General features: G+C 42.2%; 1 protein-coding gene across 1 annotated transcript in view; it reads left to right on the top strand.

Annotated features, from left to right (window-relative positions):
* Positions 1-9080: 9080 nt before the first annotated feature.
* The window catches only part of CWC22 (CWC22 spliceosome associated protein homolog), a 44304-nt gene continuing 33918 nt past the window's right edge, over positions 9081-19466 (top strand). The window contains exons 1-6 of the mRNA XM_063116302.1: positions 9081-9157; positions 12884-13009; positions 14789-14856; positions 16945-17061; positions 17876-18115; positions 19260-19388. Of these exons, the coding sequence (XP_062972372.1) occupies positions 12983-13009; positions 14789-14856; positions 16945-17061; positions 17876-18115; positions 19260-19388 (581 nt within the window). The 5' untranslated portion in view covers positions 9081-9157; positions 12884-12982. The remainder of the gene's footprint in view (positions 9158-12883; positions 13010-14788; positions 14857-16944; positions 17062-17875; positions 18116-19259; positions 19389-19466) is intronic.

Here is a 19466-nt window from a genome sequence, read left to right on the forward strand (position 1 = left end):
AGACCTGGTCCCATCAGAGAAGAGGAGCTTGGTGGAGTTCCTTGTGATGTTGAACCAGGGATGGGGAAACGTTTGACCCTCTTGATGTTGATGGACTACACCTCCCATCATCCCTAATCATAATGGTTAGGGATGGGATAATGGGATAATGGGAGCTAGGGTGCAACGAAATCTGGAGTGCCATACATGCCTCAGATAATTCAATGAACATAAGAAAAGCCCTGGTGGATCAGACCAAAGGTCTACCTAGCCCAGCAGACTGCTTCCGACAGTGGACAGCCTGATGGTTCTGCACATTCCACCAAGAAGGATAGAAAGCAACTGTCTTTCCCTATTTTTTCCCCACTGACACACACCAAGAAATTGATATACCTTTGAATCGGGCAGTTCCATTCATTGATAGGCCTATATACTCCACAAATTTGTATCTTCCTCTTTTAAAAACTGGTGGCCATCACCCCACCTTGTGGCACTGCATTCCATAAATTAATAATGCATAATTAATTTGTTTCTTTTTGTCTGCCCTGAATGTCCCGTTGTTGGATAACCAAGTATTCTATTGTGATGAGAGAGGTAGGGGGCAAAACAAAACGAAAAAACCCAAGCAAAAAACAACAACCCCCCTATCTCAGCTTTCCCTAACCTGGTGCCCTCCAGATGTTTTGGACTGGAACACTCAGAATTCCTGACCATTGGCTATTCTGACTAGGGCTGATGGCTTTGAAGTGCAAAATATCTGGAGGGCACCAGGCTGGGAAAGGCTGCTCTATTTCTCCATTGTCTATGGGATTATTTAAGGCAACTGAGAAAACCCTTTGGTACCCTTGGCCATTCCTGCCCCAGTCTATCTTGGAATTTTGTCTGCCTTCACAGTGGTTAGACAGAAAATATTCCAATAGCTTTGTAACTTTAGTTGGAATGTTTGTGAATACTCCATGCAGTCACAGCCAATAGGTATCAAAGGCTTCATTGCCACAAGCACCATATAATATCTAAAGTAATTGGTGTCTTAATCCATTAATTGGTTCAAAAGAACAATGTTAATGGACTATAAAACCATAATTTTTCTTCCAGCCCTACTCTTTTCATGTTCTTAGCACCAAAGGGTAACAATTATTCTCCAAGTTCTTTATCCTATCTGGAAAGTGTTATCCTATTTTAACTTAATCTTCTTTTCCCTTAGCTTTACATACCCAGTTCTGTCAATCTTTTTCTCATACTTTGCATTTTGAACATTTAATCATATATGAAGAGGGTTCCTTCGCCTTCTTGCCTGTAACTCTTATGAAACAAACCTATGTTGATTCTTTTTGGTGACATTATGGACCAGATTTTCAAAAAGTGTTTTCCCTCCCTGTGTCAAGTACCTGATAATTTTGCCCATATTGTACATCAGTACTGAAAAGAGGTATCATTTCCATATTTTTCATTACTGGGTGGTATAAAGATGATGATGATGATGATGATTCAGGTTTGGATCCAGATTTACACAGGATCAACTGAGCTGGCAGAAGTAGACTTTCCTGCACCCTCCATCCCATGGCAGTCCCTCCAACCCCCTGGAAATGCTGCACAGAGAGTCAGGAGCCCCTACTGAATGGGTTGATCTATAAGGTGAGAAGAAGGTGGGATCCCCCAAAACTGGGCAGAGGGAGCTTCCTCAAATGGAGCCTTTCCTCTCTATTCCAAAATCTATATTAGGCCAACCAAAAGATCACAAAAGCTTTTGAGATCTCCAGATCTCTTCATCAGACGTTACAAAAAGCAGGTAGTGGGACAGTGGGGAGGGGGGGAAATCTGTCTTGAGTCGTAAAAACATAAGATGAGTCCTACTGGATCAGACCAAAGGTCCATCTAGTCTAGCATTCTGTTCATACAGTAGCCAACCAGCTGCCCACAAGAAACCCACAAGCAGAACAAGAGTACAAGAACACTCTCCTGCCCATGTTCCTTCTCTGCCAAGAATTTGTCCAACCCCCTTTGAATAATATTCAATTATTATTATTATTATTATTATTATTATTATTTAATAATAATAATAATAATAATAATAATAATAATAATAATAATGTTTAACTCTGCACTGTGTGAAAAAGTCCTTCCTTTTATCTGTCCTGAATCTTTCACCAATCAGTTTCATGGGATGACCCCGAGTTTTAGCATTATGAGAGGGAGAAAAATGTCTCCCTCCCCGCTTTCTCTTCACCGTGCCTAATTTTGTACATCACTATCTCCCAGTACTCACCATGGTGTCAGCATAATCACAACCTTGAGATGGAATGGGGGAGGAAGTGTCTACAGACGTTGATAAGACTCTAGCACAGTTGTTCTCAACCTTCCTAATGCCGCGACCCTTTAATACAGTTCCTCATGTTGTGGTGACCCCCAACCATAAAATTATTTTCATTCTTCTCTACACGATCCATTGTCATGGGATGGTTTGCTAATGAAAATAATACATAACAATAGCTTTAATAATACAAAAGATGATACATGACATAGTTCAGTCAATACAGTTTCCTAAGACCATCGGAAATATGTGTTTTCCAATGGTCTTAGCAGACCCCTGTGAAAGGGTCATTCGACCCCCAAAGGGGTCCCGACCCACAGGTTGAGAACCGCTGCTCTAGCAGGTGATGTGATGGTTTCGGTTTTATGTGAGACCTGAACCATAGCCTTCTAGGTCCCACTCTGTATCCACCAAATTACACAGAGCATCTCTACATTAAGGGAAATCACATTGTTTACCCAGGGCTGTTGTGCTTCCTTTGGCATGACTGATATGGGCTGCATAGGCTATACTACATGGGGAAGATCGTGCTGTTTCCTGGGGCTCCCTTAAACAGCAGATATGTTTCAAAGGAGCACCTCCCTCCCTGGTATGTATGCAAAGGAGCGGGGAGTTGTGTTCTGTAAGTCTGCAACCCTCGACACACTGACATGAGAGTAAGCCCCACTGAACACAATGGGACCTACTTCTGAGTAGAGACATGGGCAACTACTAGCACAAACGAACAGAATGAAGAAAAAAGGTAAAAAGAATCACAAGCACGACTCTCATCTACATAACGAAAGGTATCCCTTACTTAAGAGTCAGCCAGATCTGCCTCCCTTTGCTGCAGAGAGGCAATTTACCCAGTTCTCTCCCCAATAGCAGGAAAGTTCATAGAGCAATGTCAGCTTTACACACTGCTTATTTCGAGCCATTAGGGGTTTATCCCAGCTTATCTCTGATTTTTTTTTTAAAAAAAAATGGAATAAGGGAAGAAACCACAGGAAATACCGTTTGTTTACAGTGTCATGTAATCCACTCATTAACTTCCATGAGTGGCCAGTCACAAGTGTGCTATAAATAGCTTGTTTAAAGAAGCCCATTGGCTCTACTTAAAAATAGTATTTTGTGCTTAGCTAATGCAAGTTTGGCCCACTGAAAACCTGATAGCCCATAGTCGATCAAAATAAAACGACAGGGGCAGCTCCTTACATGGTACAGGGGGAGCACCCGTACAACGGTACCCAGGATTGCTGCACCAATAAAGTGTTTGGTTGATCAGTGGTGTTTTCTTACACCATCTCTTGGGACTCTTATGCCTGATCCATGCTTGGTCTTAGGACCCCCTCTAATTCCAAAAGACAGAACCTCTTCAGCAGAACTGTTTATTTTATTTCTTTTAACCGCCTTTATCACATCCTTTGCAACTGCCCTGTGGCATATGTGATTTTTCATTTTACAGACGGGGAGCTATGAGTTCCCTTCTTGTTGCTGTAATAAACGGTTGTCAATCAGCCAGCTGGCGCTGTTTTAAATTTCCACGGAAGCACTCTCTTCTTTTTAAAAATGCACAAGCCAATTCTGCCTTCAATTACATCAGCATAAATCAGGAGTAAGGGCATCATTCTGATAAGTCAGTAGAACTACTCTGATATTAAAAAACAGCAGAAAGCAAGGTCAGAAACACTGGGATTCGATGACTCAAAGGACTGGAGACAAGATAGAGAATTGTTTAATTCCAAAACTAAGCCATTAACCATGGGGGGTTCAGCAGCCCCACAGGAGTGGACCTCATGTTTCATTAAGGACAAGGGAAGTCATTTTGTTGCATTTCAGATTTATTTAAAGCATCACAGTTAAACAATGAAACACGAAGTAGCAGCACCTTTGCATTTTATGTTACAGAACGTTACTTGCCTTTAATCTGTTCCAAAAACATCTGGTTATGCTGAATAACATAATGCCCCATCAATCTATTTTATTTGACATGACATGGTACTAGGTGGCAGAGCCAAACATGAGTTAATACATCAAGATTTAAATAGGTTAACATGGAAAATTCTATATTTTCTGCTACTCCCTGAAGAAGAATGCAGATATCAGATATCAACACGTTTTTCCTATCAAATAATGGCAGCATTGGACTTGATGATGGTGTAGAAGGAACAGGAGGCATCAAGTGCTACGCTTCCTGTTCCTCTGAAATAGAACTTCCATATGTTCCCCTGCCTGGGATATATACATGCTGTCCTGTTCTTAGTAACTTACCTGTACAGAGTATGGTTCTTTGGGCTTTTGTACACGAGGCATTTATTGCACACTCATCATTCTCTACTCACAGTTGTTTACGAGTTCTTTAGATGATGATGTGACCCTCCAGTTTCGCTGCTGTGTCTAACCAGCACTTTCAGCGAGGTGGTTGTTTTTTTAAGAGTTGGGAAATTGCGGCATTTCATTGTGAAAGAGAAAGTGTGATGCCCTCTTGTGCATTTGTGCTATTCTGCTATACCACAGTGCCACCTAGAGGTTGTGTCATGGAAAAGCAGGAAAGGAAACATTCCTTGTGTTGTGCTTGGATCTCAATTCTGTGACATAACTAAAAGCAGATACAGCCAATGAACAGCCTTGTGTAAGAAAGCTCTATATCAGTGAAAGTGGAGATAAAGAGGTACAGGAATTGTTTAGCAGTTTCCTGGATTTTGTGCAGTTTTCTCCCCATTCCAAAAGGTTGAAATACCTCTCCTAAAGCTTAGTTACTGGCATTAAGAGCTTCAAGCTAAAATATGCTGGTATTTTTAGTACTTTTGGCCCAAACTTTTTTGCTTTTGGCTCCACCCTCCACTGGAATGCAGCCCCCCAAACAGGGCCGGTGCCAGACTATTTTGCACCCTAGGCAAGGCGAGCCACTTGAACACACACACACCCAAAAAAACTGCCCTTAAAGGTCTGCAGGATCCTTCCCTAGAATCAAATGTGGGGAGAAGAGGGGAAAAGAGGTGTTTGAGAGGCAGAAGTTTGGAGGATGTCTTGGCAAAAGCGGTGCGTATTAAGCCACAGGGGGAAGGTGGGTGGGTGGGTGTGCTTGGGAGTGCCAGTGCAGTACCTTCTTTGCTTGTCCAGCTAGGCCGTGGCGCACCACTCCTGGCTCCAGCGGGGGCTCCCCGCCTGCCAAGCGGACTTGCCGAGCGGGTCCACGTGGGCCGAAAGACCCTTAAAGGTCAGCACTGTGCCCCTGAGGTCTGCACCCTAGGCGGCTGCCTAGTTGGCCTAATGGTAGCACCGGCCCTGTCCCCAAGACTTTAACCAAAATTGAACTCGGCCATTGGTCTGAAAGCGGTTCCCTACCCAATTTAATCAGTAGATCAGCCTCAGCTTGAGCTGATTAATCAATGTGGATAAATTTTAACCAGTGGAAGTAAATTTCAATCAGTGGTCCTGGGACTCAAATCATTAGAAATGTGGAATAATACTACAGAATATGGATTGTGCCCCAATAGTTAGCAGTGCCCTTCAGTACTGCTATAAAGCAGTAGTGTAGATCTAATCCTGGACTGTGCCCCTAATAAATCAGTGTCCCTGTTTTTGCCTTATTAAAACTTTGTTAGTGTTTCTTGTTAGAGTGCTCATTCTTCAGGAGTCTGCCAGTCTCGAGCAGTTACATTTCTGTGGCAGGAGGATGCATCCTGGTTGCTTCTGAATGAAGTGTTTGTTATGCAGTCACAATCTACCCATACACTACGCTCAACATCTAAGGTCCTCCTCTGGGTGCCTAATACAAGGGAAGCTTGAAGGACGGCAACAAGGGAGAGGGCCTTCTCTGTGGTGGCCCCCCAATTGTGGAACAATCTCCCCGATGAGGCCCACCTGGCACCAACACTGTTATCTTTTCGGCACCAGGTCAAGACTTTTCTTTGCTCCCAGGCATTTAACAGCATATGATGTTAACTGTCTTTGGCTTGGCTGAGAGGTTTAAAAATGGTTTTAAATGTTAGCTGTTTTTATATTTTTATGGTTTTAAATTTTGTATATTGATTTTTAATGTCCAGTTTGTCCAGCGAGCTTTGTCTATAGGGTGGTATATAAATGCAATAAATAAATTAAATTAAATCCCTAAGTCAAGGAATTTTATGGCAGTGCCCAGACGAGATTGTCTTTAATTTACAGCCCCCCAACCATGTCTTCTATCTTTTTTCTTATCAGGAAAAAAATCTGTTAAGGAAGAAAAGACAGAATACTTGCAAAAAGCTTTTTTTCCCCTTTCTGTTAGTAGTAGGAGCCCTCTCTCTGGAAGCACCCCTTGTCTCTAGCGCACAGGCATCTAAATGGATGTACCTAAATAATACAGCATTGTGCATCACCTGCCAATGCGCATACTGCTGCTGCTGAACAAGATGGTACTATGTGGTGCACAGCCAGCTGTTTCACACATTGCAATTGCTGAAGGTTTTTTATTATTATTATGCGTCGATCACAACATATTGTAGAATAATTATGGAGCTTGTGCTAGCAAAGCACATTGCGCAAGCAGTGTGCATTACGCAAGTGGAACACGTTCTAGCACAACACATTCCAGTGGGGCTCGCAACGTGGGGCTTGCCCAAACAGTACGGGATGTGCTACCAGACCTTGCGCAACCAGAACTGAGAGATCCGATAGTGGGGTGGTTGCACAAGTGTAACTTGAGTTAGATTCTCCTCTTGCGCATAGTTATGTACTTTTTTCCTAATAGCACAGCATCACCTGTGCTAGTGAAATAAAACCACTGTATGCTGCCCCAAATTTTCTAGTATCTCTTTAACCCAAAAGAGATACATCCTTTGGGATTTGAAATCGGTAGAGTTCAGACTCTTAGTAACAGAATACAACATAGAGAAGGAAGAACAGAACTTTTAGCAATATGTAATGGTGGCTGCAGAGGAGAGGGGGAAGCCTTCCTTGGTAAAGGAGCAGGGAACTTTATCCCTCTGAAGTCAGAGGGGATGACTGAACAGAAAAGTATGTGCAGGTTTAAAAGATAAGCAAGCCTTGCAACAGTTTGAGGGGCTGGGAAATGTTTTGCTGGTGCTGACCTAAGTAAAATGAATGGTGCTTCTAGTGGCAAAATGATCTGAGGACATAGGAAAGGAAAGGCACATTTTATGCCATCTGCCGCAACAAGAGAATTTTGCAAACAAATCTTTCTTCTATCTTTCTAAGCCAGGTTTCCAAAGATGGTTTCTGTATACCATAGCATCTTTGGTCTCGCCTTTCAGGAAAAAAATGCAAAGGGCAGCATTCTTGCGGTGAAAGTGCCTACTGCTTCATCAGCAGAATAGTTTATAGCTATAGCATCCGAGGAGATAAGTGTTATATTTCCTTCTATGAGATAGGTGTTAAAACAGTTAGTGCTTCTGCGAGACTACTGAATTGTGGCAATTTCATCAACATCTCACTGTGTTCAAATACTAATTAACAACACAGCTTATCTGCCACACACAAAACTGTCTAAATAATAGTTCCTTGAAAAGACATGCAGCTATACTACTTTATCATCATACTTTTCTATTCCAAATGCTTTTCACATGTATTTTGGATGAGATTTTGGGCTTTTTCAGCTAAAGGTTCCCCACACCCACCCAGCAGTTTGTTTGCAAAATGCAAAGATGATAATCGTTTAGCAATTGCCTCTGAAATAATATGGAGCAAAAAAGAAAGGAAAAATCTGAAAACGGACTTAACATTATTTTCAAGCATTTCTGCAACCCAGTGCTTTGCAATGTTTACCAACCTCACAACATCCCTGTGAGATAGATTTCTATTACTTTTAATTCATAAATTAAAAACACAGTGGTTGTTTTTATACTGCATGCATATTTTGCTTGCCAATTAAACATACAGTCTTAATGTTTTTTAAAGAGACAGTAATGCAAAGAAGGTTCACTCGTTTCACCCTACCATAAATATTTAGGGGAGTATTGGCTATTTACTGTCCACTTACTGTGCTATGCTACATTTAATGTCCAATGGTCATGTTGGCTACAACAGCCTCCCCCAACCTGGTGCCCTCCAAACGTGTTAGGCTACAACTCTCTGCATCTGGGTGCAGATGCTGACATCTGGGGCTCCAGGTTGGGGAAAACTGGGCTACAGCTTCTGCGCATTTGGAAGTTGTGTGACAGAAGGAAATTCAACAGGTTAATATATATATTGCCCCATCTCTGCATTGCCATGGTGGAATAGAGTACATCTATTAGATTTCTGCCTGTGTCACAGAAATGTCGAGAAAGCCCCTGAGCCTTGCTAAAAAATAATTAAAAAAGGCTTTGCCTCTATAGGCAATCAACCTCCTTGGGCCTGCTCAGACTATTGCGATACAGAAGCATCTTCAGCAGAGGACTGCAACTCCTCTCATCCCTCCCCATTGATTAGGCTGGCAAGGGCTAAAGGGAGTCGCAGTCCAACCACATCTGAAAAGGCCCCTCCTGATCTTGAGAGTTCGCACTCCACAGCGAATGGCCGCAAGGAACGCTGGGAAACGTAGTCAACCCCGTACTGGCGCCAGAGAACGCCGGGAATTGTAGTTCGGGACGAGCCAAATACACCGCCGCCATTCCTATTACCCTCCGTTTCGGTGACGTCAGAGTTCCACCCACCGACCCCTCAACAGCCACCAGGCGGAGCCGGAATATTTCCCGAAAACCGTATTGCTCAGGTCTAACGTGCGCTTAAAGAAAGCCAGGCCAGCGAGCGCCCGAAGTCAATTATAAATCTTCAGAACGAGGGGAAACCGGACCACGCACTTCCTCGCGGAAGTCCCGCCTTTCGTCTTGTTTCTGATTGGAGGATGAAATAGAGGAAGTAGCGTCATTGCCGTACTGGGGCGCACGCTATGGCGGAGTTCGGGAGGTAAGTTGAGAGGAAGGTTGGTGGGAGGGAAGGAAGAAAGAAACAAAGGGGGCTCTTCCAGTCTCGGTTTTTCCCTCTCCCCACCCCCCGGCGGACTTTTGGGTTTCTTTCCCCTCCCCTTCGATTCCCCGGAGAAGGACGAGGGCAGAAGGAGCAGCCATTTTGCGCTGCCTTGGCTTTCTTTTGCTTGACTCGAGTCTGCCTGCTGAGCGGCCTTCGACTCGAAGCTGTTGCTTCTCCTGCTGCGATTCTTGTTGGGAAGCGACTTCTTGGGATGCGGCTTCTTTGCGACACGTGTCTGTGTGCACACACGTGAAAACACGCGCGCAATCAGGAAACGAAACCCCCGTCAGGCGGACTTCAATTGCTTGCCCCCTCAACCCTGCCACAATAAAACTTCCGTTAGTACCTCCCTTTGCTGGGTTCCCTCCTTCCCTCCCAGCTTCCCCACGCCCTCCTTCATCTCTTCCTCTAGACAAACCCTGCTGTAAAGCCCTCTGCATATGTAGCTTGCCTGTCTTGGCCATATGCTCTTTTTTGTTAGAAAGCGTGTGTGAGGGAGAGAGATTCAGCTAGGCCTATAACAGGTGCTTTATTGAAGAGAGAGCTATGCCCAGAATGAGAGTAGGAGCTGTTTCCCTGGAAACAGTTTACTCCTTGCAGGTAACATATGTTGCTGTTTTGATGGCTTCCTGAATTTTAGTGATTTTTTAATGTCTGCTGCTTCTAGACATCAATTATTATGTTTCTTTAAACTGTATGCCAAACATAACTTCAGTTCCAATAATAAAGTTACTTGTAAAACAGGAATGCTCTAATAATAATCCTTCTGTTGGTGCAAGGTTGCTGCTTCTCAATACTACACAGCTGGTTGTTGTATGAAGCCATTTGGTGAAGGTGTCATGATCTTTATGAAATACATCTCTGTGTGCAACACATCCACAAGAAATGGAAGGACCAAGCCAAATTCTCCCCTCCCACACTTTCAGTTGCCAACCCAGAGGCAAGAGGGGTGTGTGGAGGAGATCTTGGTATTGAAGTCTGCTTTGCAGAGGATGAAGGGAACTTCACTGGAAGCCTTGGCAGGATCCAACCCTCTGTCTTTAAATTGGAAACTGTCAGGGCTCAGATGTATTTACTTTTTTCTTCTCTCTCCAGTTCCCCACAGCCCTTGAATGCCATGACCCTTCCAAAAAGTTATGTGGGCTAGCCTTGGGACCTAGAACTATTATGTATAGTTGTAGCAAAAGTTTGAAATTTAGGGGAAACCATGGTGCTGTTATGTTTACTGTTACATAATGGTTGTATGCAGTGATGTGGGGCAGAACGTTTTCCAGTTTTTATTAGTAAAAACTTAGGTCAATTGCAAATTCAGTGTTAGCCAAGCTTGGCAGATGTAAAGCTGTAGTTCATGTTTTTCAGGTGGTTGTCATTGAATTGTTGTATATCATTGAAATATATATCTCAGAGTGAAATGGATCTAATAAGTAATGACATAAGTAATAAGTGGAAGCAAGTTGAAATCTGTTAAATTACGTGAGCGATTGTTGGTATATAATGCACAGTTCTTCAGATTGCTAAAATTAACTAGTATTTCAGTTTCTGTACCTTTGTTGTTGTGTTTTATTTAAACAATGTAAGGGATGTGCATGTTTTTTTAAACCTTGTTTACTAAATACAAATAAAATAAACATGCAACATCAAATCTCTCTGGGGCAAGGGTGGGCGAACCTTTTGGCCTATGACTTAAATAAGCTCCAGCCAACATAGTCAATGGTGAGGGATGATAGGAGTTGTCGTCCAAAACATCTGAAGGGCCATAAGTTGCCCAGCCAGTTGCTGTAAGGCATCAGAACATTTTCCAGTGCAAACTGAAAATATTTCTATGCAAATTGGTTCATGTATGTTTGTGTCTAAAATAACTTGTGTCATGGTAAAATAAGTTATGTGGCATGGACCATTGGTGGTCTAAATAAGGAATATTCTTTTAAAATTATGAGGAGGTGCTTGCTAGGGAGATAAGTGAAATTGAAGGGAAAATTGATAGTGAAAGATGAGGCACCACCTTTCTTGGTTTTGTCCTGGAAACTGGGTGCGGGTTTGAATGTTTCCCTCATGCAGTTTGGTTCATGATGGTGAAGTTTAAAAATCTGTTCTCTAAAATAAGATAACATAGGTTTTGAAATAGAGGTGTTTAGTAGTGATGGTTCTTATTCTAATTACATCTTCTAAATGTGTTGGTCAGAATAAAATATGCATTTTAGTCTCTTGTTAAAAACGCATCTCTATACCCAAGCCTACTTAGAATAATTGTGCTGCAAGTCAGTTTGTTTGTTAATAATTGTGCTTTTAGCTTTGGTTTTAAATATTTTAAACCTTTTAATTGAGTTTTGTATGTATCCTAATGTTATTGATTTGTTTCATTTCTATACTGCCCAATAGCCGGAGCTCTGTGGGCGGTTTACAACAATTCATAAAAACAAACAAAAAATCAACTTACAAAAATAGAACATGATAAAAGCAGTCTAAAAAAATTTAACACACAAAAATTAAAACAATTTTAATTAAATCATATTTTCCCTATAGACCTGATTCAAAACATCAGACATAGATGCTCATGTATCATTAAATGCCTGGGAGTTGGAAACGGTCTTTACCTGGCACTGAAAAGATGACAGTGTGAGGAGCTCATTCCATAGTTAGGATGCCATAACTGAGAAGGCCCTCTCCCTTGTTGCCACTTTCTGAGCCTCCCTTGGAGGCACTCGGAGGAAGGCCCCAGCTGTTGATGGGTATGTTCAGATCGGGAGAGGTGTTCTGTAAGGTACAGGAGTAAGGCTTTATAGGTTAAAACCAGCACCTTGAATCGGGCTCAGAAACATAATGGTAGCCAATGCAAATGGCAGAATTGGTCTTATATGCTCAGATCTTCTGGTCCCAGTTATTAAATTTCCTGCTGCATTTGCAAAAGTGCAGTTTCTGGACAGTCTTCAAGGGGAGCCCCACGTAGAGTGCATTGCAGTAATCTAACTTGGATATTACCAGAGCATAGGTTATTAAAACCAGGTTATCCCTGTCCAGATAGGGGTATAGCTGGGCCACCTACTGAAGTTGGTAGAAGGCACTCCATGCCACTGAGGCCACCTGAGTCTCACATGACAAAGATGGCTCCAGGAGAAACCTCAAGCTATGAACCTGCTCCTTCAAGGGGAGTGCAACCCCATCCAGAACAGATTGAACATTCAGTAAACCGCTTAGAGATATTTTTAGATATGGTAAGCATTTCTGTAAACCACCCAGAGAGCTCTGGCTATGGGGGCGGTATATAAGTGTAATAAATAAATGAATACACAAAGTGATTGATTAATTAATAAAAATAACCTGAAAATTAATTTAATACAGTGCTTCATTCATTATGGATGTAACCACACATGCCCCATTCCAGTCATACCTGAAACCTCATTCCACTTGGGTAGTATGTGATGATGGGGGATTGTATTGCCACAGTTTCCTGTTGGGAAATTGTAAATTACCAAGGATAATTGTTCAGATTTTTATCTGGAAAACACTTACGAGAGACAATGCTAGATTAAAGGAGAGACTAGCCAAATCGATTAGTTCTACAGAGCAGGTGATTGTGTTTTTGCTAATACAGATATTAGCTTGTGGCTGATCTGTTTTCAAAACTTAGCAATTTCAGGAAGTATTATTTATTTTCCTTTATAGATGACCTGTATTTGCTGGAAGAAGAAAGACGATTCCCCAGATTGATTTTGCTGCATTGATATTAGTAATTGAGCGCTTGAAGTGAATCCAGAAGAAAAAATGAAGAGTGGAGTGGCACAGATGAATGTAAGATTTTTCCTGGATTTTTTTTTTTTTTAAAATTCTGTGCTAGCTCCAAGATCTTAGGGGGTCTCAGGCAATACACTCAGAAAGCCCCCATCCCTTAGTCCATCCCCTTCAAGTAGTGGAGAGTAGATGACAGAGGAAGAGGAGGAGCAGTCCACTCCGTCATCTGACCTCTCCTTGTAGGTTTTTGTCTTCATAGCAAGGTTTGTGTATTCTGGAGGCTGCAACATCTTCTGTTAAAAAACAGCAACCACCACCCTGTAGGAAATGGCTGGTGAGTGAGTGGCCAGTGATGCACCTTCTTCTTGCTGCCCCAGGGAAAGCATTTGTGAACCGCCCAGAGAGCTTCAGCTACTGGGCGGTATAAAAATGTAATAAATAAATAAAATTATAAATAAATGTAAGTGGACTGGTGGTAGAGGAAGAGCATCAAATGCTAGATGCCCACCTGCTCACTCAACCTCTCCTTGGGAACCATAAACACTTTGTGAAAACAAAAACCCAGCAAGAGTGGAAGCAGACAGGCAGCTGCTACTTTTGGATCAGTTTTGAGAGCTTCATTTGGTTCTGCTTCTTCTGGGGTTTTATGGTGAAGAAAGGCCTGAAGGCCCTATTACCACCACCACCTACCGACGTCTAATAGCCCAGGCAAATACAAACCGCCAATTAAATTGCTATCTAGCAAAAAATGGCATATGGCAGAGATCACATTAGATCGAAACTCAGGAATCCTAAGGAGAACACACAAGCCCCCAACAGGAGCTCCTTTCTCCCTTAACGAATGCTTCCTTTGGTTGGAAGTTCACCCCAGTGATGGTGGCAATGTGTTTTTTGTGGCTTCCGTGTAAGCTGCCCTGCACCTAGACAGATCATTCAACTCAGGGTTGCCTGCACTGACTGGCAGTAGTTCTCCGGGTTTTCAGAGAAGGGTCTTTCCCTGCCTTGCACAGGGGTGCTAGGGATTAAACCTGGGACCTTCGGCATGCAAAGCAAAGTGCTTTACTACTGAGCACCACCCACCACTGAATTGCCACACTTTGTACATGTGGCAAATCTATGTGCTATTTTCACACATAATGGTGTAAATATTTTCCCCTAAAGCCACATAGGCTTCTGTGTGGAGCAGTATGAGCCTATGAAAGAATTCAGCATATGAACAAAAATCCCAAGTATTAAGTGTTCTATTTGAAAAATTGTTATTGAATATAATTTGGTTGAGGCCCAGATCTTAGTCAACTGTAAGTGTGTGTGTAAGAGAGAGAAAGAAAAATAGTATTTTGTGGAGAAAGTTGTAGTCTTAATCATTTGGGACATACTAAATTGTGAGAAGCTTGTTGATATTGCCAATTACACGTGTGTGTGTGTGAGAGAGAGAGAGAGAGTGAAGTCATAGTTACACAAAAACAGCTTGCAGAAGACGTTAATGGTATAACTAGAAGTGAATACCACCACATGCTTTAAACTCAGGAGAATCCAAATAGCTTCATGTGGAAATGGAAAGCACTTCAGCTCCTGATGGGAGGGGCTGGCAGTTTTCCTTTCTAACTGCAGGATTTTGCCTAACATTAAATCCCCTCAAGAGCATTCCCCTAGCTTCAGGAGCAGCGTTTTGGGGAGATGTAACATGCTGCGGTGAGAAGGAGGGGGGGGGGCTAAAAAAAAAAAAAGTTAGGTGCACAGAACTCGCATCCCATTCTTTGCATCCTATCTGGTATTTTTGTGCTTGAATATCTAATTTTATATAGGTTACCTGAAATGTGCATTCTTTTTTGTTTAAAGTCTGGTTCTGGCTATGAAAGGAAGGAAGCTTACAGTCCTCGCCAGAGAAGTTCATCTCCAGAAGACAGGTAGATACTTTAATATGTCATTACGCTATGTAATTAAAATTCAACAAGGAGCCCTGTTCCGTTGTTACAAATTACAACTCCTTGATGGGGAGCAGGGCTTATACATGCTGACAACGGCCCCCAAATCCCCTGCACTTACAGACCCTACATCTGACCTCCTGGATTGAGCAGGATGATACTTTTCGTTCCTGATTGTAGGGCAGTTTCTACCTGCATTTAACTGAATGCGCTTAGAATCTCCTGTCATGCACAGTGGTCAGGAGTGGATCCAATAGGCATGTTGCGACAAGGTCCGTCACATGTGGCTCCACTCCCTCCCCCCCATGCATTCTTTGAACACAGGTAGATGCAACACTTCAATAGGGTTATGATCCCATTCAGATCTATTTCCAAAAGATTTTTAATTGAAACCATAAAGGAAGTGCCGAAGGTCAGTTTGTGGTTGTCATTGAATCCTTCACCTCCACCTCGGTGAAAGTTCTTATTAACAGATTTGCTTAATTTATATCTTCCTGATGCAAGGCCTGGGGTGGGCGGGGAGGGATTGTGCTTTTTAGACTTGAATAGCAGAAGGGAAAGTGGGACAGGGGTGGATTGGGTAGTAGGGCTTTCAGGGCACTCAAGGCCAGGTTGAAGAATGGCTTAAGAAAATACACAGGATGCAGAAACTAGTGCTTGTCTGCTAAAAGCCCTGTTATGGTCAACCTTTCTTCCCGTTGTGTTTCTTTACTTATTTATTTATTACATTCGTATACCGCCCCATAGCCGAAGCTCTCTGGGCTGTTTACAAAGATTAAAATAATGACCATTAAAAACAAATACACAAAATCTTAAACCTTAAAAAGCATAAAAACAGACCATATCCATTTAAAACAACTATTCTAGGGTCAGTTTTTTTAAAAAAAAACCTCAGCATATGCTGTTAAATGCCTGGGAGAAGAAAAAAGTCTTGACGTGACGCCGAAAAGGTAACAATGTGTTCCACAATTGGGGTGGGGGCATTGAAAAGGCTCTCACCCTTGTTACTATATTCCAAGCTTCCCTCGGAGTAGGCACCCGGAGGAGGACCTTAGATGTTGAGTGTAGTGTTTGCATCATAAGCATTTTCCAACTTGTTCTGCACAGCAAAGAAGTTTAGAAAGATGATATATATGCAGTGATATGAGGCAGAAAATCTTTCAGTGCTTTATTTTTCTGCAGGATATTTTCCATTTCATAAGTTCAGTAGAAACAATGAATGAATGCCAGTTGCAAATACAATGTTAGGGGGAAATTTGGCAGTTTCAAAGTTGTCATTAATATTTTTCAGGTGTTTATTCCTAGCAGGTATGTGAGGGAGCACATATATTATTGAAATACTAATAAGCAGTGACAGTAAAACTGAAGTTCCCCAACAACCTCAGTTGACGTCTGTGGAAATAGGTGTGTGATTGTCAACACACACAGTCATGCACAATTCTGTGGGTTGCTAAAATTAATTATTGTGACCTTCCCCAACCTACTGCCCTCCATATACGTTGGGCTACAATTTCTAACATCCCTAGCCAGTACCAGGTTCAGGAAAGCTGGATTAGTGTTTTGGGTATCTTTCTTCTTCTTCTTGCATTTAAGCAATATGTCATTAAATTTTAATTTAAAAATTACATAATATAATATTTAACTCACATGTTCTTTAATTTCCCCTCTCAAATATTTCAAGTCAAGAACTTGTATATTGAGACAAAAAAATGACATGGGTTACTTCTTTAGCTCTTTTTATTAACTAAATGTAATTAAAATAAATATGTTTAAATTAGATCACTCTTTGAGTCCTCAGAGAATTTTCTGATGGAAACTGAAAGTTTTTCTATGCAAATAACACAATGCAATTGACTAATTTGGATAGAAAATTTCTGGGAAACGTTCCTATTAAAAAATTTCTGGAAAAGTCTTATCGCTATATATACATGTTTGACGAAAGCTGCATGTTAGGGATTTAATACCAAAGCTTCCCTAGTTGTCTGACACATATGAATGGCATGGTGTGTGAATTAGCCTTTATGTTTAAAAACAGTCACTAACAAAGTGTTGCTCTCAATCTTGGGATAGGTACGTGGAGCGTCGGAGGTCTCGGTCGCCACCACCCAAAGGTTATTCCGACCATAGCAGACATGACCGAGAATATTCAGAAAAGGGACGTCATGGTGACAAATACACAGAATCAAGGTGAATCCAGTACTGTTGGGGAAAAATTAAATGTCCTCACTGTTTAGCTCAGATGTGCAGAGCCTTTTGCCCCTAACCCCAGACTAATGAGACAGGCCAGGTGGCATCAGATGCTGGGGCTATGCCAGAAATTGTCTGGCATCATCCGCCCCACCCATTTTCCTTTTCTCTGTGCAGAGAGCGGCACATCGTTCCATGCCCCTCTCTGCCCAGAAAAAGAGACTCTTTGATCCCATTCAGAAGACACCTTAAACCATGGCTTTAACCAGAGTGGTTAAGCCAAAAAGCCAGGCTGTTTTCAGAAGACACCTTAAACCACGGCTTTAACCATGGTGAACAAAGAAAAAAGCCTTACTCAACGTGGTTAAAGCCGTGGTTTAAGGTGTCTTCTGAACACGGCCTAGCTTTCTGGCTTAACCACTGTGGTTAAAGCCATGGTTTAAGGTGTCTTCTGAACGGGCCCTTTGTGTGTCATGTGCCATCCAGAATGGGATGGCAAGCAATGCATGACTGCTCACTCAGCCTGCTCATCATCCCAAATGGGGCCAATAAGCAGCACATGAAGCCAGATCCCCACTGTTCTCTCCAGTCTGGGGGAATCCAAGGGGGCTCAGCTGGCCAAGTGGGAACTTCCATGGACTGAATGAGGTGTGTGGGCCAGAGGTTCCCCATCCTTGGTTTAGCTTTTAGCAGGGATGGGAATTTTTTGCTTTAATAATCAATGTACAAAGCTAATAACAATTATTGGCAGTGTTTAGTTATTTTTTGGCTTGATAATTAAATCTTGTAATAAATTATTTTCCCCTAACTTTAGGGGAAGAGAGAGACAGGAAAGAGAGAAGGAATCTGACTGGAGAAGATACAGGAGATCCCCTTCACCTGACAGAAGAAATGCAGCAGAGAGATCATCATTTCAGAGCTCTCTTCCTCATGATGAACCCCCTCCAAAGAAGAAGAAAGAGGATTTGGATCCCATCCTTACCCGCACGGGGGGCGCATACATTCCTCCAGCAAAACTTAGGATGATGCAAGCACAAATCACTGATAAAAATAGGTAGGTCGAAGGTGAACACGTTTCGCATGTAGCATTCACTGATATAAACTAGAATCCCAAACTGGAAGTTTTAAACTACTGTGCACAAAGAATCTGTGGAAGTTGGTGTGCCACAAGCTCTCACCTTGGAGGGAAGAACTGGAACGGGGAATACAGGAGGGTGGGCATAGATGAGACATGGGCATCTTGCTGCAGGATGGTATGGCTGGTGACAGGGAGATCCTAGCTGTGATGATAGAGGAGCCCATTTTGGCCTCTAAAGTCTGAAATAGTGTGAAGATATGTGCAGTGGCTCTATTCTGAAGTTGCAGGGTTGTACAAGCTCTGGCCCTCCAGAAATTTTGCCCCACATCTCCCATCAGCCATGGCCAGCATATCCAGGGGTGAGGGATGATTGTACTTGGAGGACCGCAAGTTGCCCATCCCTTCTTTAGCGTTTGAGGTTACCCAAAGACAAATCTGTGTACCTCATGCTTCAATTGCTTTGTAATTGTCATGACATTCACACATGAGAATAAGAACATAAGAAAGAGCCCTGTGGGATCAGACCAAGGGTCCATCTAGTCCAGCACTCTGTTCACACAATGGCCAACCAGCCGTCAGCCAGGGATGAACAAGCAGAGAATAAAATGGATTGCTTAATTCAAATTGAGAATTTGAATTTGTTGTGGATCATGCCAAGCTCATGTGAGGCAAGCTGGAGTGAGATGTGGCTTGGAGGCCAGACTTGCCCTCCCTGTTTCTCTCTCTCTCTCTCTAGATATGCTGCTTTTTTAATTGCAAAAGACAGATTGCTATTCAGTGTTGATGCAGTTTATTGGAAGTGACACAGATTGGTGTAACTTGCTCTTGTGAAATTATAGAGGGAGGAGTAGGTAGATATGCTTTTACACACCATGCTCAAGAAACACTTCCTGCAAAGTGCTTTAAGGCACAATCCTATGCATGTTTAGACAGGAAATAAAAGTCTGGGTGGCTGGGGAATGCTGGGAGTTATCGGACTCTGGGAGTTATAGGACTCTTTTTATGTCTAAACATGCATAAGACTGTGCCCTTAATGTGTTGATTACTCAAGCTGACTAAGCAATACATTTCTATCTACCTCTTTTGATTTTTATTCATAAATACATTTTTTCAAAAACAGTTTAGCATATCAAAGGATGAGTTGGGAAGCCCTGAAGAAATCCATCAATGGCCTCATCAATAAAGTGAACGTTTCAAATATCGAGAATATTATCCATGAACTCCTTCAAGAAAATATTGTGAGAGGAAGGTAAGCATCAAGTACTTAATACAACCTTCTGTTCATCTTAAAATCATGGAGTAATTGTCAAGCCCCTTGTAAAAAGTA

Source organism: Elgaria multicarinata, chromosome 2 (assembly GCF_023053635.1).
Source record: "Elgaria multicarinata webbii isolate HBS135686 ecotype San Diego chromosome 2, rElgMul1.1.pri, whole genome shotgun sequence".
NCBI classification, from domain to species: Eukaryota; Metazoa; Chordata; class Lepidosauria; order Squamata; family Anguidae; genus Elgaria; species Elgaria multicarinata.